At 41.6% G+C, this 20,849-nt stretch overlaps 2 protein-coding genes and 1 non-coding gene across 9 annotated transcripts in view; 2 read left to right on the forward strand and 1 right to left on the reverse strand.

Moving 5' to 3' along the window:
• STAG1 (STAG1 cohesin complex component) overlaps nt 1–16,614 on the forward strand; it is a 381,944-nt gene extending 365,330 nt beyond the window's left edge. For all 6 annotated transcript variants that reach the window (XM_070072781.1, XM_002716398.5, XM_070072783.1 and 3 more), the window contains 6 exons: nt 5,686–5,891; nt 8,328–8,502; nt 10,525–10,635; nt 11,609–11,723; nt 14,421–14,501; nt 14,586–16,614. In XM_070072781.1, the coding sequence (XP_069928882.1) occupies nt 5,686–5,891; nt 8,328–8,502; nt 10,525–10,635; nt 11,609–11,723; nt 14,421–14,501; nt 14,586–14,609 (712 nt within the window). In that variant the 3' untranslated portion in view covers nt 14,610–16,614. The remainder of the gene's footprint in view (nt 1–5,685; nt 5,892–8,327; nt 8,503–10,524; nt 10,636–11,608; nt 11,724–14,420; nt 14,502–14,585) is intronic.
• Nucleotides 2,772–2,970, forward strand: LOC127483022 (U2 spliceosomal RNA). Its single transcript, XR_007909003.2, has one exon. It is a non-coding gene; the product is annotated as a U2 spliceosomal RNA (small nuclear RNA).
• A 2,562-nt stretch (nt 16,615–19,176) lies between the features above and the next one.
• Nucleotides 19,177–20,849, reverse strand: part of PCCB (propionyl-CoA carboxylase subunit beta) — a 74,398-nt gene continuing 72,725 nt past the window's right edge. For both annotated transcript variants that reach the window (XM_051859006.2, XM_051859007.2), the window contains 2 exons: nt 20,664–20,763; nt 19,177–19,469 (listed from right to left, as the gene is read on the reverse strand). In XM_051859006.2, the coding sequence (XP_051714966.1) occupies nt 19,348–19,469; nt 20,664–20,763 (222 nt within the window). In that variant the 3' untranslated portion in view covers nt 19,177–19,347. The remainder of the gene's footprint in view (nt 19,470–20,663; nt 20,764–20,849) is intronic.

Consider the following 20,849-nt stretch of genomic DNA (forward strand, 5'->3'; position numbering starts at 1 on the left):
CACTGTCCACTCTGCCTGTCCAAAAAAAAAAAAAAAAAAAAAAAGTTACACAGAGAGAGGTCTTCCATCCAATGGTTCACTCCCTAGTTGGCTGCAATGGCTGGAGCTGCGCCAATCCGAAGCCAGGAGCAAGGAGTTTCCTCCCAGTCTTCCCATGCGGGTGCAGGGGCCCAAGGACTTGAGCCATCTTCTGCTTCTTTCCCAAGCCATAGAAGAAAGCTGGATCTGAAGTGGAGCAGCCGGGACTCAAACCAGCGCCCATTTGGGATGCCGGTGCTGCAGGCAGTGGCTTTACCCACTATGCCACAGCACCAGCCCCAATACATTGTTATTACTTGACATAACTTTGTCTTTTACAGAATCTAATAATAGAAAGGAAAGCAAATATATATATTTATAGAGTTTGTAATATTAGCCTTCCACTTCTGGTTTCTCTTAATTTCTTCTTGTGCATTTAGATTACTGTGTGGTTTCATTTTCCTACTAATACAACTTTTCTATCACTTACCTCTTTTGTGATTATTGATATTTACATTTCTATGTTATTGGTCCAACAATACAGCAGTACTGTAAACATACTGTTTTATACAGTTTTTTTTAATCAGTTAAAAAAAAAGTTAAATATGCAATTATGTAGTCTTTTATAACAATCTGTGTAATTACCTTTCTTGGCACTCTTTGTGTAAATTCACAGTTCCCTTTGGTGTCATTCTCTTTTAGCTTGAAGAAATTCCTTTACTGTTTCTTTTAAGGCAGGTCCGTAGGAAGTAATTGTCTTTTATTCATCTGGAAGTGTGTTTTCTTTAATGTTGAAATAGTTTTACTGTACATGAGATCCTTGTTTGCTAGGTTTTTACTTTTAGCACTCTGACTGTCATCCTACTGCCTTGTGGTCTTCACTGGGTCTGATGAGGAGTCAGCTCTTGGTTTTATTGATTTGCCTTTGCATAAGATTTACTTTACTGTTACTCTTGCATGGTTAGCTTTGCTCTCAGCATTTTTCCTATGATGAGTTTGGATGTGAATCTCTGCATTTATCCTATTTGGTGTTTATTGAGCTTTGTGGATGTGCAAATTAATATTTTTGATCAAATGTGGAAAATTTTTAGCCATTATTCTAAATTTTCTTGTGCTCCCTTCTCTCATTTCTTAGTATTCCCATTACATGTCATTGCACTTAATGGTGTCCCACATTCCTCTCAGATTCTGTTCCTTTTTCTTCATTCTCCTTCTTCTTTCGTTCTGCATAATTTCTTGATATATTTTCTAGTTTGCAAATTATTTCTTTTGCCAACTCAGACCTTCTGTTAAGCCCCCTATAATGCATTTTTAATTTCCATTATTGTACTTTCTAGCTGCAGAAATTTCATTTTGTTCATTTGTCTTTAATTCATATTCTCTATTTGATGAGGGATATTATCACAACTTCTTTTAATTCTTTTGGTATGGTTTTCTTTAGTTCTTTGAATGCATTTATAATAATGTCTTTGAAATGTTTGCTCAAGGTTCTATTGCTTTTTTCCCTATCTGTATATCAGCTTTCTTTGTATCTTAATTTTTTGTTGAAAACTGGACATGTCAGATAATATATTGAAAATATATTACAAAATAATTGAATTCTTGATTCTGATTCCCTTCCCACCTCATGGTTGATATTATTGTTAATTATTTCTCCATTTGTTGAACGACTTGCATGAGCAAACTCTGAAATCTGTGAATTTCTGCCGTGTGCATCTTCTGATGTCCCTGCTCAGATCTTTCTTCCCCTGTTTTTTATTAACATTTAGCTTGACTACCTAGAGGTCTCCTCTAGACCATCATACACCACTTTTTGATCAGGGTTGTATTTAACACTCCTTAGCCAGTTAAATTTTTACCCTTGACTGTTGGATTGTGTGTGACTTAAAGGCTACTATCATAATTCAAAGTGTTTACTTGTTCCACATTTTAAACCAGGAGCTAGCAGGTTGGAGCGCGCTCGCTCGTGCACTCTCTCTCTCTCTCTCTCTCTCTCTCTGTCTGATTGCTCCTGAGAGAGGAGTCTTGGTATGCATAATCTTCTAGACAATCAGGGAACCAAGTAGTTTAATTTTTTTTTTTTTTTTTTTTGACAGAGTGGACAGTGAGAGAGAGAGAGACAGAGAGAAAGGTCTTCCTTTGCTGTTGGTTCACCCTCCAATGGCCGCTGCGGCTGGCGCACCGCGCTGATCCGATGGCAGGAGCCAGGTACTTATCCTGGTCTCCCATGGGGTGCAGGGCCCAAGCACTTGGGCCATCCTCCACTGCACTCCCTGGCCACAGCAGAGAGCTGGCCTGGAAGAGGGGCAACCGGGACAGAATCCGGCACCCCGACCGGGACTAGAACCCGGTGTGCCGGCACCGCTAGGTGGAGGATTAGCCTAGTGAGCCGTGGCGCCGGCTAGTTTTATTTTTAACACTGCTCCTTCAGTGTTGCCCCTAGGTCAGAATAACTTATTGTTCAGCCAGTGTTAGGTTAGGAATTGAGCTTAAGTGAAGGATTCTGCCTTCTTGCCCGTGAGGCTTCCTACCTGTTAATAGAACTCTGTGTGGCTTGGGAAATGTTCTCAGATCCACCACATTCTCTAACCTGTTTGCCTCTAAGTGGGTGCAGGTTAGCATGTGTATAATTTTCCCAATTCTCAGGATTTTTCATTTTTAATGTTTATTTTTTAACCTGTTCCAAATCTGTTTAATGGATAAACTCTGAATAGAAACCAGTCAACAAGATTCTGACTTCAATAAAAAACACAATCTTTTATCAGCCTTTGGACTAAAATCAAGTGTAGTATCTGTTCTTATCAGTTTTTTTTTTTTTTTTTTTTTTTTTTTTTTTTTTTTTTTGACAGGCAGAGTGGACAGTGAGAGAGAGAGACAGAGAGAAAGGTCTTCCTTTGCCGTTGGTTCACCCTCCAATGGCCGCCGCGGCCGGCGCGCTGCGGCCGGCGCACCGCGCTGATCCGATGGCAGGAGCCAGGAGCCAGGTGCTTTTCCTGGTCTCCCATGGGGTGCAGGGCCCAAGCACCTGGGCCATCCTCCACTGCACTTCCCTGGCCACAGCAGAGGGCTGGCCTGGAAGAGGGGCAACCGGGACAGAATCCGGAGCCCCTACCGGGACTAGAACCCGGTGTGCCGGCGCCGCTAGGCGGAGGATTAGCCTAGTGAGCCGCGGCGCCGGCCTGTTCTTATCAGTTTAATAAAAAGCACAGTAATTATGTAAGTAAGGCAATAAAAGTAAAATTATATCCATCTTTCATGTAAGAATACACATGGGAGCAGGTGTTTTCATGCAGCAGTTAAGTCGGTGCTTGGGAAACCTACATCCCATATCAGCTTGAGTTGAACCATTAGCTTCTCTGCTTTTTTTTTTTTTAATATCTTTTATAGGCACTGTTTTGAGTCATCATTTGCTTTTCATTTTTTTTAAAAGATGTATTTATTAACTTGAAAGGCAGAGTTACATACGGAGAGAAGGAGAGGCAGAGAGAGAGAGAGAAGTCTTCCATCTGCTGGTACACTCCCCAATTGGCCGCAACATCTGAAGCTGAGCCGGACACAGGTGCAAGAGCCTAAGGACTTGGGCCATCTTCCACTGCCTTCCCATGCCACAGCAGAGAGCTAAATCAGAAGTGGAGCAGCCGGGACTAGAACCGGTGCCCAAATGGGATGCCGGCATGGTAGGCGGTGGCTTTACCTGCTGTACCGCAGCACTGGCCCAGCTTTTCTGCTTCTATTCCAGCTAAATAAAGTCACCGTCCCCACCACCTCCAACCCCAAACTACAGAGCAGTTTCCTTGTAGTCTGCCTCAATCTATAGTCAGAACTTCTAACTTTCATGCCATTAAAGAGAGACAAATGGGACAACATTCTTCTCCAGAATAACACCCCTTCTCTTGAAGCTGAGAAGGACCAGGTTGACCCCTGTTTCTTGCTTGTACCTCCAGATGGAGTTGAGGTAGGGCATTCATGGCCCCAGTGTTCTTAGCCTACTGTGCCTGCGATAGTTTCTATCCCATGGGTCAGCACTAGGTAGGAAAATGGTGCCTCATTCTTTCTAGCTGCTACTCAGAATACAGCTTCTACAATACAGGCCTAGGGGATGATGAAAAATGGTATGCTCCACAGGCAGAGTGGACAGTGAGAGAGAGAGACTAGAGAGAAAGGTCTTCCTTTACCGTTGGCTCACCCCCTCCCCCCCGCCATGGCCTCTGCGGCCGGCACACCACACTGATCCAAAGCCAGGAGCCAGGTGGTTCTCCTGGTCTCCCATGCAGGCGCAGGCCCAAGGACTTGGGCCATCCTCCATTGCACTCCCGGGCCACAGCAGAGAGCTGGACTGGAAGAGGAGCAACTGGGACAGAATCCGACGCCCCGACCGGGACTAGAACCCGGTGTGCCGGCGCCGCAGGCAGAGGATTAGTCTATTGATCTGCAGCACTGGCCTGTGCTCCTTCCTTTCAAGATATCCCTGATCTGAGAACTAGAGAGAGGAGTCAATATCATCTTTCTCCATGTGCTGTATGCCATTAGGACAATTTGCAAAGGCTTTAAATTACTTTTATCATTTTTACCAGTTGAACAGCTGTGTTCTGGGTAGGAGGTTTCCAGCCTCCTCAATCTACCATTCTAGAAATCTTTATCTGGTTGGAGCACTTTAAAAGAAAACAGAGAGGGGCTGGTGCTGTGGCGCAGCAGATTAACACCCTGACCTAAAGCACCAGCATCCCATATGGGTGCCAGTACTAGTCCCAGCTGCTCTTCTTCTGATGCAGCTCTCTGCTATGGCCTGGGATAGCAGTAGAAGATGGCCCAAGTCCTTGGGCCCCTGCACCCATGTGGGAAACCCCAAAGAAGCTCCTGAGTCCTGGCTCCTGGCTTCAGATCAGCACAGCTCCAGCTGTTGCAGTCATCTGGGGAGTGAACCAGCAGATGGAAGGCCTTTCTCTCTGTCTTTACCTCTCTCTCTAACTCTGTCTTTCAAATAAATAAAACAAATCTTTAAGGAAAAAAAAAAAAAACTGAGAGAGTGGGTTGGTTGGCTGCTTGGAATACCTACGTCCCATATCAGAATGTTTGGGTTCAAGTCCAGGCTCCATTCTCCATTCCATCGTCCTGCTAATGCATTCCCTGGGAGGCAGCAGGTGATGGTTCCAGTATTTGAGTCTCTGCCACCACATGGATTGTGTTCCTGACTCACTTCAGCCTGGCGCACCCTTGGCTGTTGTAAGCATTTGGGGAATGAACCAGCATATAGTGGAGATTCTCTCTCTCTCTCTCTCTCTCTCTCTCTCTCTCTCTCTCTCTCTCTTTCACATAAAATAAATAAGAATTTTTGAAAGTTTAAAAGTAAAACTAATATTTTAGTAAAATTAAGCTTCTGATTTTTTTTTATGTTTAAAAGCAAGGGAAGAACTATGTGAAAGAGTACACACACACATACACACACTTGTATTGCATTCTCTTGTTTAAAAGTGCCCTAGGAATATGTGAAGCAAAATTTTAAATTCTTAATCCCTCCCTTTCCAAGGGTGACCACTGTGAACATTTTAATGTGTGTCTTTAGGTATTTTTAGAACCTAAAAGAAGAGTCTCAGGTTAAGAAAAATTAAATAAGTGATGCATGAACTGCTTCTGTGAAAATCACTGCTTTTTCTATTGTGTTTCTAGTCATTCATATCTAGAGAAATTCCTTACTGAGCAGATGATGGAAAGGAGGGAAGATGTCTGGCTTCCACTAATCTCCTATAGAAATTCCTTAGTCACTGGTGGTGAAGATGATAGAATGTCAGTGAACAGTGGAAGTAGCAGCAGCAAAACCTCCTCAGTAAGGAATAAGAAAGGACGACCCCCACTTCATAAAAAACGAGTGGAAGGTAAGTCTGCTTTACCCCATGAAACAAATACTCTCTGATTTTATAGAGATAGATAAATGGCAATCTGTTAATGCAAGATAGTACTGTTGAGGTGCATGATTTCTTTGTATATTTGATATATAAGGAGATGTTCGAGCATTATGGTTGGAATAGACAAAGTTCAACACTGTTACTCAGATTTTACACAGAAGACCCAAGACTTGGAGAATTTCAATCACCATATGCAAGGAGTCATCAAAAAGTTCATGGGAAATGCTTATTATGAAAAAATTCTGCATGGACTTTAAAAATATACTAAAAGCTTTTAATTCCATTTTTTCCAAACTTTATGAAGTCCCCTTTTATAATTCACTAATGAAACAGTGTTACCATTTTCAAGATTAATAAGAAGCATATATGGACCAGATAACCTAATTTGTTAAGTTATAAAAAAACTTTCTCTGTGTCCATTTTAAATTTACAGAGTAACTATGAAAGATTGCATTCCTAGGACCCTTAGGCAGCTGAGTTTTCATCTGTTTGAAATGAAGAGAACATCTCAAGCATGTTTTCACTGAGGAATCTTTTAAGGGTTAGAGTATGCAAGAAGAGTGAATTCTTTCTGAAGTTACTCATTGAGTTTCTACCAAGCACTTTTCTTAGAACTGTGCTATGAGCTGCAGATTAGGAGTTAATGAGGGGCCCATATTGTGGCTCAGTGGGTTAAGCGACCATCTGCGGTACTGGCATCTTCCATGGGTGCCGCCAGTTCAAGTCCTGGCTATTCCCCTTCTAATCCAGCTCCATGCTAATACACCTAGGAAAACAGCAGAAAATGCTCCAAGCACTTGGGCTTCTGCCACCCACATGGAACACCTGGATGAAGCTCCTGGCTTCAACCAGGCCATTGTCGATATTTGGGGAGTGAACCAGCAAGTGGAAGATCTCTGTCTCTCTCTCTCTTTCTCTGTAGCTATGCCTTTCAAATAAAATAAATAAAATCCAAAAAGGGGGAGAGGGGAATGAATGAAAGTGTTCATATGCAGATGGGGAGATAGAGAAGAGAAACAGGCAATGTAAGTTTCAGTGTGGTGAGATCTCTGATAGGTCAAACAGGAGGCTTTGGGAGCATAAAGAGAATAAACAGATCTTTAATGACTTTGGAAAGATTTTCAGAAAAAGATGACATGAAGTAGAAAGCCAGCAGGTGAGTTTACTAGGTTAAGAATTAAACTCTTTTGACCATGAAACTTTACATATGGCACAGAATAAAATTTTTGAGTTAAATGTTGAAAGAAAAATGGTAAGAATAGAAAATGTTAAATATGTCTGTTGATTAGGAAGAGATTCAACAGTTAACTTCAGATCAGTGGAATGAGCAGAGATTGAGTAGGTAGTTTCAGAGACAGAAAAAACAATTCAGAAGGTATATATGTGTCTGACAAAATATTGGAAACCTGAGAAATACACACAGAGAGATGGAATGCTAGATAGCAAAAGAGCAACCTAACAACACACATCTCTGCCAGAATCTTCTCCCTCTCCCTCTCCCTCTCATTCTGCCATTCAAATAAATAAATCTTTTTAAAATGTTTTGAATTTTTATATGTAGAAACTTCACAGCTAATGAAATATTTTAGCAGAATGGTTTAAGCATGTAAATAATGCTTTAATCTCAATCTTTACACATAATTACAGAAATAACATGCACATGACAAATTACCTGCTCATGCAGGTAGTATGTAGATAAGTTCTAAGTAAGTAAGAATGATTATAAAAGTGAACTTCAGAAAGTTGATATTAAAATTGAATTAAAAGATAATGTGCATTTTCCATGAACTTGTGAGATCCTCTCATATTTCCTCTAGAAGTTAAGAGAATGGTAAGTGGGGACTAGGTGAGGTGATCAGAGAAGGCTTCCCTGAAGGGCTGAGAACATGAAAACAGCTAGTGTCTCAGCCCATCTCCACATGTTCTCTCTCCGGTGACCAGTGTCCAGTTGTGCAAGGGAATTTGCTGCTTTCTCTGTAAAAACTAGCTAGACCCTAAGTGCTGCCTGGGGCCCCTCTGAGCTCCAGGAAATAAGCTGTTTGTAGCTTGAGCAAAGCAAGCTTGGAAAAGGCCCCATTTTCCCCTCCTAGGGAAATTGCATCCTCAGAAATACAAGGGCTTTGAAGAGAGGATGATGTGAGAATAGCTAAAATTTGATGGTTATGTATATCACCTCATTGGATTTTTACAACCTGTAAGTGTAGACACTGATATTCCCATGTTTTATATGAGGAAACTGAACTTTGGAAGTTTAATGACTCATGCAAAGTTATTCAAGTGAGTGGTTGAACTGGGATTCAAAGTAGGCAGTCCAACAGCAAAGCCCTACTCTTCAAGTCTGTGCTGTAACTGCCTCCAGAGTCTACTCTGTCTGTGATATTGTGAGTTTAACTGGAATTTTTACAGATGAGAGTCTGGACAACACATGGCTAAACAGGACGGAAACCATGATCCAGACTCCTGGCCCCCTGCCAGCACCACAGCTCACATCTACCGTGCTGCGGGAGAATAGCCGGCCCATGGGAGAGCAGATTCAAGAACCTGAGTCTGAACATGGTTCTGAACCAGACTTCTTACACAAGTAAGTAGTAGAAATTTGTTTTCTTGGCATAAAACCTTTAACTGTTAAAGTAAAGCCATTTAAGACACCTGTTCATCAGAGCATATTGTTGGTTAGTTTGTGAGAAAACAAAGCCGCAAATAGAGGGTAGTTATATGAGAAGATGTGTGAGTCTGCGTATACTGTTTTGGAGGTCAGTGATTCAAAGGTCACAGGCCGTTATGTGTGGTATCTGACTAAGTGCTAATTTCAGTTGCTGTTTGCATATTCATTGGACAGGACTATTTCTTCGCAAAGAAACCCAGGAAGATAATGCAAGTTGCTTTTTGGCAAAAAAGCCTGCAGGAACCTCTGCTAGTTTGTCAGTAGTCTCACCACCAAATACTGTATTACCTGACAAATTCTGAAGACATGTGCTCTCTGAGAATCAGTGTCTTAATCTTTTCCCCAAACTGGCAATTAAAATGTTTTCTAGTATGAAGTTTGTGTAATTATAGAGAAGGTAGGGGGCCGGCGCCGCAGCTCAGTAGGCTAATCCTCCACCTAGCGGCGCCGGCATACCAGGTCCTAGTCCCGGTCAGGGCGCCGGATTCTGTCCTGGTTGCCCCTCTTCCAGGCCAGCTCTCTGCTGTGACTCGGGAGTGCAGTGGAGGATGGCCCAAGTGCTTGGGCCCTGCACCCCATGGGAGACCAGGATAAGTACCTGGCTCCTGCCTTCAGATCAGCGCGGTGCGCCGGCCACAGTGCGCCAGCCGCAGCGGCCATTGGAGGGTGAACCAACAGCAAAAGGAAGACCTTTCTCTCTGTCTCTCTCTCACTGTCCACTCTGCCTGTAAAAAAAAAAAAAAAAAAAGAGAGAGAGAGAGAGAGAAGGTGGGGTCATGGGGTGAGTTGTGCTATAAAAATCTTAATTTTTTATTGTTTTTCCATCCAGCTTTGAAATTCTCCTAGCTCCTCACTTAACATTTCTTTGAAGAGGGTAATGCTATGAATTACTCTGATGGATAAGAGAATCCTCACTTAAAACTCAACAGATTTAGTGTGTTGAAAATGGATACACACAGTATTAGAAGTATTCAGATCCTGGGTTTTCATCAGACATCTTTGTGCTAAAGGATCTGCCTTCTTTCAGAGTTGAGAATAATCATTGTCAGCCATTGCATAACTGTGTGATCTTCTGCTGCTGAGTTTTGTAGAAGGTGGTGTTCCTTATGACCAGTATCAGAAATGGGAGACCTCACAAGTATCCCTACTCTTCCTACAGGATGGGTTCCCTCCTTGCTTGAGCAACCTGTCTTACCTCATGACCTTGCTATTTTTCAGTCTCTTTTTAAGCCCAGACCTGTCTTTTTCCCTGTTCTTGGTGTTTGGTCTGATGAAGGTAATAGCCCTATATGTTAAAAGGGTAGATAGTTAGAACATCATGCAACCGATTTTATATGTTAAAAATCACTAAATTTCACATCTCATAAAATTCCAAGAGGCATGTTTAGTCATGTCTCCACATGCTTATAAGTATAGAGTGCAAGTAAAGATTTGACTTTGGCCATTTGGGGGGGCGGGTGTGAAACCAACGGAAGGAAGACCTTTCTCACTGTCTAACTCTGCCTGTCAAAAAAAAAGGATGTGACTTTGTAGGGATTGAGAAAAAATGTGGTAAACCTTTCCTTATTCAACTCTGGAGAGCTTTCAGCTTTCAGACAAGTGTCATTTCTATCCTCAATGGCTTACTGCCCAGGCAGTTTACTTGTGAGGGGTCAGCAGTAGCCCAAGAGTGAGGTCTGAAAAGCACGCTCGTTTGGCAAGAGACCTTGGGGAATAAGACTGCTGGTTTACCATTTAGCAACTAAACCCAGCCAGCTTTTCTTAGCTACTTAGGTGTCTCTTTGAGCAACTTTATGCCTTTTTCACAAGTGCACTGGAATAAGTCCAGCTAATTCCCCAGCTGGGGATTAAGTCAGCCAACTATAACTTTTAGCATGAGACTGATTCACTAAATTCTTAATCTGCTACCATAAAATGAATAATAATACCCTCTCTTAGTCCTCAGATGCAGATCTCTTGGTTAGGCCAGCCGAAGTTAGAAGACTTAAATCGGAAGGACAGAACAGGAATGAACTACATGAAAGTGAGAACTGGAGTAAGGCATGCCGTGTAAGTGTTAAGAACATAACTATGTGAAGCTGGTCATTTTGTGAAAAGACTAGGATACCGCTAACATTCAGTCTCTCGGGAGTTAAAATAGTAATTATGCACAGAAAAGGATGGGAATGATTCTGAGGCTTTCAGCATTTTGAGTCCTAGTCCCTGCCACTGCCAGCTAGCTACATGGCCTCAGGCAAGCTCTAAAACAACTGTACCTCAGGTTCTAAAGGACTTGTTGCACCTTTCCCCTCTTCCCTTTCTTCCTCTTCCCCCATCCCTGCCCCACTTCTTTTGTCTAGATCCTGGGTGCCTAACCAGACCCTTCTTAACTCCTCGCAAAGCAAATGGCAAAACAGATCAGCTGCACAGGGCAGCTGTGAAACAGATAAGAGGGAAGAGCCCCCCTACTCTTCCACCAGCTGCCTCCTATACCCTCCACACACCCACCCCCCAGCAGATTCCCTCCTAACCAGATAAAACCTGAGTCCCAAATGTGCCCTTCGTGTAGTCTCACACAGTCTCTGCAAGAACAGACTGTTACCAACCTCTTTGCTTCCAGTAAAGCAACCTGTCTCTGTTGAGGTTGGTCTCCCTCTCCTTTTTCTGTCACTCCTCTCTAGGGGTATGAAAGGCCAGAACCCCGAGCTATCCCAGACCTAACAAGTTCCTCATTTGTGATATAAGGATAATAGTACCAAAAAGATTTCTGAGCACAGACACATAGCTAAATACATGTTATTTTATATTAACATACACACACATGAATTTGCCATTGTTACTTAATTATACTTATTATAATTTGAGATGAAATCTTTGAATCAAAGGAATGATTACTTATCTTGGAGTTCGGTATCATAATTTATGTAGCCCGTAAATCATAATTAGAAGGTATGCATTCATTGGTTAAAAGTACTAATTAAGGAAGTCCCAGGAGCCCAAATTGGATGAGTCTAAACAGCTAACTACATATTTTCCTTACCAGTCGAGGTCTAATGGAGGAAGATGCTGAACCCATCTTTGAAGATGTGATGATGTCATCTCGAAGCCAATTAGAAGATATGAATGAAGAATTTGAAGACACCATGGTCATTGATCTGGTAAAGAAAGTTATTATACTTTTCTTACATTAAAGTATATGAGGCATTTGTGTAAGATGATGCTCTTATTCTCAGAACCTGTTAAAGGAAGGCTGTGGTAAGGAGGAGGTTACATTGACCAGTAGTGGACAATAGGATTAGCTTATGTGATTTTCAAACTGCCTTCAAAGAGGTCATATTTTGAATTCTCAGAATAAGAGAAGTTACTTTCTTCTTTTTATCTTGTGTAAAAAGAGCTCACACCAATTTTGTCTTTCAGCATAGTGTACTTTTAATTGGAGTCTAACAGTATATACTCTGCTCCCTTTACAACCAAATGCAGAATATGGCACCTTTTGGTATAAGACATGTTTAAGATAAAGAAATCTGAATGTGGACTAGGTGTGAGTGATAGGAATTATTTTTTCAGGAGGGCATTTAGCCTAGTGGTTAAGATGCTCACATCCCATATTGGAGTGCCTGGGTTCAGTTCCTAGCTCTAACTGTCAATTCCAGCTTCTTTTCAGTGCAGACTCTGGAAGGCAGCAGATGATGGTTCATGTAATTGGATTCCAGCTACCATATCAGAGACTTGGATTGATTTTTCTGAATACTGGTTCAGGCCCAGCACTGGCCACTTCTAATATTTAGGGAGTGAACCAGAAGATAGGAGGAACCTCTGTCTCTCTGCCTCTCAAAAAAAACTTTTTTTTTTTTTTTCAAGAAAAGTAATATATAGTGGTTGTTTTTAGGTTATTTTTTTTAAGATTTATTTATTTATTTGAAAGAGTTACACAGAGAGAAGAAAGGTAGAGAGAGGGGGGGGGGGGTCTTCCATCCACTGATTCACTCCCCAATTGGCTGCAATGGCCAAAGCTGCGCTGATCTGAAGCCAAGAGCCAGGAGCTTCTTCTGGGTCTCCCACGTGGGTACAGGGGCCCAAGGACTTGGGCCTTCTTCTACTGTTTTCTCAGGCCATAGCAGAGAGCTAGATAGGAAGTGGAGCAGCTGAGCCCTGAACCGGCGCCCATATGGGGTGCCGGAGCTTCAGGCCAGGGCGTTAACCTCCTGTGCCACAGCACTGGCCCTAAGATTTTTTAAATTTTTATTCAGGAGACAGATCTTCTATCCACTGGTTCACTCTCCAAATGCCCAAAATAGCAGGGGCTGGGCAGGTCAAAGTCAGGAGCCCAGAACTCAATCAGGGTCTCCCATGTTGATGGCATGGACCCAACTCCTTGAGCCATTACCTGCTACCTGCAACAGTGTACATTAGCAGGGGGCTAGAATCAAGTGGAGTCAGGATTTGAACCCAGGCATTCCCATGTGGAATGTGAACATCCCGAATGGCATTTTAATGGTTAGATCAAATGCTTACCCCAATGGTCTTTTTTTTTTTTTTTTTTTTTAATCAATTTTTATCTGAGCCAGGCATTTAGCCTAGTGGTGAAGCAATCTGTATTACACATTGGAATACTTAGGTACCAAACTCAGCTCCAGCAAACTGACATGGCTTCCTGCTAAAATGCACTCTGGAAGGCAACAGTGATGGCTTAAGTAACTGGATTCCTGCCACTTGTTTGGGAAATTTGGATTAGGTTCCCAACTCCTGGCCTCAGTACTGGCCAGGAACTGTTGTGGCCACTGAGGAGTGAACTAGCAGACAGGAGTACCCTGTCTTTCTTATCTCTTATCTCTCTCTCTGTCCCTCTTCTCCCTCTCAAGTAGATAAAATGTAAAAAGTTTCCATCACTGATCGATAATATTGAATTATTTATAGGTGAAATGACACAGGAAAGAGAAAAACAATGATGAGACTTAATGAAACAAGATTGGCTAAATGTTTGACAGATGTATGAATGAATGGGTACATGGAAGTTCATCATACTCCTTTTTCTGTGTATTAGTTTGCTAAGGCTACCATCAGACTGGGTAGCTTTAACAAGTTTTCTCACAATTCTTTCCTAAATGAAGGTGTCAGGGTTGACTTCATTGTTAGGTCTCCCTCCTTGGTGTGTAGATGGTTGCCTTCCTTTGTCTTCATATGGGTTTTCCTGTATGTGTGTCTCATCCAGTAAAGACATCAGTCATAGTTGATTAGGGCCCACCCATGTGAACTAATTTTACTTTAATTTTCTCGTTAAGAGCCCTCTCTCCAGGTACTGGAAGTTAGGACTTCAACATAGGGAGTATATAATACAGCTTATAACATTTTGCTTTATATGTTTTGAATTTCCAATAAATATTTTGTAAGAAATACAAATGATATCATGCTAGTCTGATCTATAACTCCTGTCTCCTGTCCCACCCTCCCACCCCCCCACTTTTCCATCCATCTGCCTTGGGGAATTCACCAAGATTTACCATCTGCCTTGGGGAATTCACCAAGATTTACCATCTAGTATTGATCAATTTTGTTATTGTCTTATGATTTGAATGCTCTGTGTGTATAAGCACAAAACATTTGTGTGTATTTACATGTTCAGCTTATTCTTTAGAACTTGAAATCCCTTTTTTTCTATGCATGAGAAAAGTCAAAAATATTTGAGGTATTCTAAAAAAATATCTATGCTTCATTAAAAAGCCAGATTCTCTTTTTCCTTTTAAAACTGACCCTTAGTTCTGTATATTTATAATACTGTCAGAAATATTAGCTGATCGATAATACATTGCTTTAAGGATCTCTGAAAAAAAAAAGTAACTGATTTCTCTTTTTAGCCCCCATCAAGAAACCGGCGAGAGCGAGCTGAACTGAGGCCAGACTTCTTTGACTCCGCAGCTATCATAGAAGACGATTCAGTAAATGTTCATAACTGCTCTTTTTAATGGTTTCTGTATCCTGCTTATGCATGAAATTAATAATTGTGTTTCTCATTTTTCTAGGGATTTGGAATGCCTATGTTCTGAAGTCTGAAGAAAATTTACAAATCTGGAACTCTATTATTTAGAGCTAGAGGCCTATATACTGTGATAGCTTGTATGGGGAAAAAACACTTTTGATGTGATCTGATTTGTTTTTTAATCAAATGATTAAGGTCAATCCTTTTTGCAGTGACAGAGAAGAGGAGCATGTAAATTACCCAAGGGAATGTTGGTGAATGTCACCTCAGAAAGACTGACCTGAAAAATCATTTGTGTCCTAATATTGGACTGATCCCAATACAGATGTGTGTGTTTTTCTGGAGGGAGGAAGAAATTTTAAATTTTTAAAACAGCTGTCAAGATAATACACTGTTATACACCTGTTTTATGAAAACTCAGCATTGAGTAAAAAAAATATTTTTAACTTTATTTTCCTGTTGTACAATTTAAAAACTGTTTTAACATTTTGCCTTTTTATGTTTTAAAAGCTAACCATTTTTATTAAACCTATGAGTAAGCAACTCATCATAACTGATGAAGAGTGTTTTGGAGCTCACTGGATTTGGTTGACCTTGTGGAACAGAGAATATGGAGGAACAGAACATTGACAAGCTGAGATGAGATTCTGATGTAGTGCATATCTGCCAAAAACCACACACCCTCTGGATATGGATATGAATTCCCAGATTTTATATACTCTTGAATAAAAAGGTTTATTTTTATTTATAAGTGGGCATAAAATAAGAAATGTCCATGCAGCCATTTTCCAACAGATGCTGTACACTGTTCATTTTATATAGAATAGGGAGATTCAAATACAGTGCATTTTCTATTGGTATTTGTTCTGTGCATTTTTAGCAACTTCTACCAGCAAATAAAGTATTCTCAGTAAAACAAAAATGGTTCTCAAGTTATCAGTTTGCTGTTTTTACCACCTATTTCATGTCCTGCCAAATTCAAGTTATACAGACTTCTGTTTTCTTACAAAGGTAATCATGAAAAAATCCTTTGCCATTCAAAAGTAATTAAGTGTAACATAACTGTGTCTACTTCCCATGCATTTAATACCCTTATGCGCTAATTTTGTGAATTAAGTTTATCACTTATAGAAATATGTGCTGCATAGAAGTCTGTGCTTAGAAGGTAAAGTTCCCAAGCTTACCTTAAAATACAGCTACACTTCAGTGTTAAATGTGCATATTAAGAATAACTCTTTGGGGAAAGAAATTATGAATCTTCAGGACAGTCTTCAGTGGTTTAGCAATTCATTCTGCTTAGACTATTGACTTGCTGCCGTAGTTTTTAAAAGCCCACTTAGTTTCTTCTTTTCCCATTTTTTTAAAGGTAAGCCTCAGAATTTCCAAAGCAGTCCACCCACAGCTGTTTCTGGGCTGGTTTTTAAAGTAACTGCAAACAGAATCATGAGGCTTTGCCTTTTTACCAAAAATGAAAAGCATTTTTTAAAATTCTGTGCATCAGTGACTATCTTTCATGTGGGAAAGCAAACAGATGATTTTATTCATCCTTTTAGTAAACAGATACAAAACAGATTTTTCTCAAAATTTGTACAGTTCTGAAAAAACTTGGTCACCAAAAATGTTTTATCTGCTAATTCAGCAATTCCTAGGATCCAGTTAGGGGAGCAGGGGGGTCTCACTTTTTCCCAAAAATGTGGACTTCATTACTGTAAGTAAAACAACAGGAATGACTGGACTGTCCACTCCGGCCCTGTTTGCCTGTGGTTCTGGCCAGGGAGCAAGCCACGAGGTGCCATGGTACCTATAGACTGACCCTTTGACAGTCTTGTGTGGAAAACCAGTGCTTAGAAATACAGACCACCATGCAACAAGAACAAAAAAGGCTTAATATCTACTCCAATGGGTTTCCAGTTCAGTTTGAAGTCAATCAGATTTTTGTATTTTCAGTGTCTCCTTGATTGGTTTTGCTAGTAATTCTGTAAATTGTACATTTGCAATATGAGGTTTTTTTTTCCTTTTGTACAATTTGAAACTGATGCTTCACCTTTCCTTTAATAAACTATTCAAAATCAGGCTTGTGGTAGTCATCCTATTGTTCTAGGTAAAGCTCTAAAGAGACTATTTCTGTCCTCTTGAGAGAGGTTTGCTCTTTCAGATAATTTGTTAAATGATGGCAAGATTAACATATTAGTGAGGTATTCTTGTTTTTCATTTTGTTTTTTAAGAAAAAAACATTGAGGACTAGCTCACTAGTTTTCTTTGATTCCTTGGCCTTCACTGGACAGAATGACAGTGAGTAGTCCAAATTATCTGTAGTTTCATAGGGAGTCTCTTAAGTTTTAGATGAAGCACTCAGAGGACATTTGTCGACTGAGTCCTTCCTTCCTCTGCCTGAGGTCGACAGTGGGCTTGGGCCTGGTTTGTTCCCAGCAGTGACCCTCTGCAGACTACCTAGATTTTGCATAGCTACCAAAAATGGGGGTTTTTCTTGCCATTGTTACCAGGTACCCCTGACTATTTAAAGTCACACCCTACACACTTCATGGGCCTTCCCATGTCCTTTGGGCTGCGTTCATTATGTGGCCAAAGTGGCCTACACCGAAAAGGCAGAGTTATGGGAGATAAATCAGCAAGAGGGGAACAGCCAAGAGGAGGTGATGAGAATGGGTCTGTGACAGCTCATCTTAAAGGCTGCAAGCTTATTAGACCAGTGCTCTCCCAGTGTGACTTTGGTTTGGGGCAGGCTCACAGATTTCTCAGCCATGACTGGACTATGACTCCATTTTGTTCTGCTCCCAGAAGAAGAGTCCATCAGTCAGGAATCATGTGCTCATCAGAAACAGATGTGGTGCCTGCTCCAGCTTTTCATGCCAGACCTCTAAGATTCGGGTTGTGCGCTTGAAGTTTGCTTTCCTCTGTGGAGGGGTCTCCATCAGGTACCACATTTTAAGAGCATCTTTCTGCTTGCAAGGACACTGAGGAGGTGTTTTCACCATCCAAGACAACAGGTCAGAACCTCACTGAGGATGCTACTGGGATGTACCATGTGGATTCCACATAAGACACAGATCCTCTGCACATCAAGTGGCCATAGCTCTTGCTTGGAATGGTAAGGCTCTCATGCTGACATGAGAAGCACAGAGCCTGAGAACCAATAGTTCCTGCTAAAAGAATAAAGCCATAGCTCCTCATCTGTCAATCAGGTGAAGTCTCAGCTGGTACACTGACTCCATCAAGAGTGGTTAACTCATGTGTGAGTGTCCTTTACAGGCTTACAACTTAAGCATCAGCACCACAGAAGAGCACCAGTGGCTCCAGAGGAAGAGAACTGGGCTGGGGAAACCAAGACATGGTCAAAAGAGAAGCTAGAAGAATCTTTCACAACACAAGTGGTTTCTAAAAGGCACTGGAATGCTGCTTGGTGGCAAAATGATGGCTGATCATTTGTTTGCACTGCTGTGTAGCAGATTCATATATGAGGTAGGAAAGTTTTCTAAATTTAGTGACCTCTCTAGGGTCTTTGAATAGACTACCACTTCTCTCACCTCCACTCTTATATCAGGACCCTGTAAGTTCATCCACTCATCAGTTGAGTGACAGTTTCAATGTTAGAACAAAGGCTTGGAGTCTTAACATGTCTGGGTTCAAATCCCAGCTTCACCACTCAATAGCTGTATGGATTGAGAGAAATTGGGTACTTAACACAAGGACAGATCAAGCAATACCCTATCAGTGTTTCCTACCTCTACCACCACTCACAACATATTTTCTACTCTGTTTAAAGGTAGATACTTATCAGCCGTCTGCTGTGAACCCAAGTGTTTTTTATTATAAAATTCAAAATTCATCATTTTTCCTTTTCCCTTTAAGGTGAGCGCACCAGTTGGGAAAGGCATTCTGTACGACAGCCAAAGAGGATATTCAGCTGCCACCATTCTCAAGGTAGTCTGTGGTCCACTTGACAAAGCTTCCCAGGTCTTGCAGCTTTGTTTTTCTTTGGCCAGGTGGGTTTCTGGAAGAGACTTTCCCCATTATTTACGGCTTCCAGATGCATCTGACCCAAGTGCTTTCCTAGCCTGGTTCCTATACCATCTTGGAGCAAGTCAGACATGAGCCCTTCTCAGTGTCCATATTTTGCCACCTGGTCAAACACTTGGACTCTTAAAAAAAAAAAAAAATACCATGCCTTGTGTGGACCAGAACAGTGGCATCATTAAAGCAGGGTCCAAATCATGGCATGGCTGATGTCAGAAACTGGATTGCTCAACCAGTCTTGAGCTGCTGAGCCATGTGATGACGAACCTCAGTGCTGCTTCAACCAAGAGGTCTCTAAAATCCCCAAAGTCTGCCATCACCCTTTTCCCAATTTCCAGTGGCTCATGGTGTTTCTGATGGTTTTGTACTAGGTGTCAAGGAAGAATACAAAGAACCTCTGGCCAAAGACGGGCTCTGCCATTAGGAGCGCACTACTTACAGATGTAACAAAAAAATACAAGGTGAACGAGACAAGTTTTAAAAGACTAGACTGCTGCAAAATTACTCAGAAGATGGTGATGAGTAAGGAGGTAAGATGCTTTAAAAATAACAACTTTTGATTTTTATTTCTACCATAAAAAATGAAATACATACTCAAATATCAATTAATATTTTTAATAAAGCAAAAAACTTTTACAGTAAGGCATGAAAGAAATGCTTCTAGAATTTAGTAATCTTGGCCACAGGTTTCATGAATACAGAAGGTCAGATGGGGTGTATGAATGGCCAGATAGTAATTTTAGTTCTTGGTTCATTCTCCTTTGATTTGTTTACAAGGGAATATTTGCATGTTTCCTCCAAGGACGATGTACTTTCTTGCTAACCAAAACATCCAGGTCACGGCAGATACGGGCACGGGTGATAGAAGGCTGGATGATGTCATCTACAAACCCTGTTGAAGCACAGAAGAGAAGATTATCTGCATCCCCAGATGATGACATCCCTACCCCACCTGGGCACCAACTTGGAGCCAATAGTGTGAGCAGGATCCAACCTAATAACAGAGGGGCGAGGCCCTGTGAACCCTCCCCTGGATCCCAGAGCAATGACTGTTCTGGAAGATCCCCATCTTCTGGCCTAGGAGCATCTGGCAAGTAAAGGAAAATGTGACACCACCCCCACCCCCCACCGCCACCCCCAAGCCTCCCCTGACGAGAAAAATTGAGAAGTATCTGTTTTCAAAAGGGGAGCCATAACAACTCTTGCCATTTCTGTCCCCAAATGCTTCCCCCATCAACAGGTAGATTGTTTCCTTGGTCCTCTAATTTGTTTTAACCAATAAAATGTTGCAAAAATGACACTACAACTTCTAAACCTAGGCCTCGAGGGCCTTGCAGCTTTTCCTTGCCCTCTTTTCTTGGGAAACCATGTTTGGAAGCCTGCCTTAAGGATGACAGGCCATGTGGAAAGAGTCTAGCTAACAGCTAGCACCTACCAATGGGTAAGCTATGCCATCTTAGACTGTCAAGATCCAATCTAGCCATCAGATGACTATAGCTTCAAGAGTAATTCCAGGCAAAACCAAAATAACCACCCAGCTCAGCTCAGACCAAATTGTTGACCCTCAGAACTACAAGTAAGATAAAAGGTAAGTCTGTGGTGAATTTTTACTAATTTAGCTACCTTGGCAGTGTTGTTTGGATTCCAGTAACCAAAGCTATCTATATAGTCTCTGTTATCCTTAAGTAATGATTGCCCTATTCCTCACTCACCAACAGATTACAAGACAAGGCTGTTACATAAGACTTCAGAGATAAAAAATAAGCAGCTGACCAAATAAGTGGACAAAACCACTTTCCCAGGACTGGTGCTGTGGCATGGCAGGTGAAGCTGCCATCTGCAGAACCAGCACCCCATGAGTGCCAGTTGGAGTTCCTGCTAATCAGCAGAGGATGGCCCAAGTACTTTGGCCCCTACACCCATGTGGGAGACTCAGAAGAAGCCCCTGGCCTCTGGCTTTGTGTGTCCATTTAGGGAGTGAACCAGCAGATGGAAGCTTCTTTCTCTCTCCCTCTCTCTGTAATTCTGCCTTTCAAATAAGTCTTTAAAAAAATAAAAATAAAAACCCCTTCCCGCAGTCTCCTACCTCTCACTGCTGCAGGAAAGGGGTTGGCAAACTTCTCGATGTATTCTGCCTGGGCAGCCTCCACATTCTCATGGCCTTTGAAGATGATCTCCACAGCACCCTGTCATGAGAGGAGTTAATGATTGCTGAAGTCCCAAACCAGAAAGAACTTCAATGCACTATCACTGTGTGATTGGGAACCTGGAG

The sequence above is a fragment of the Oryctolagus cuniculus genome, chromosome 4, assembly GCF_964237555.1.
Source record: "Oryctolagus cuniculus chromosome 4, mOryCun1.1, whole genome shotgun sequence".
NCBI classification, from domain to species: domain Eukaryota; kingdom Metazoa; phylum Chordata; class Mammalia; order Lagomorpha; family Leporidae; genus Oryctolagus; species Oryctolagus cuniculus.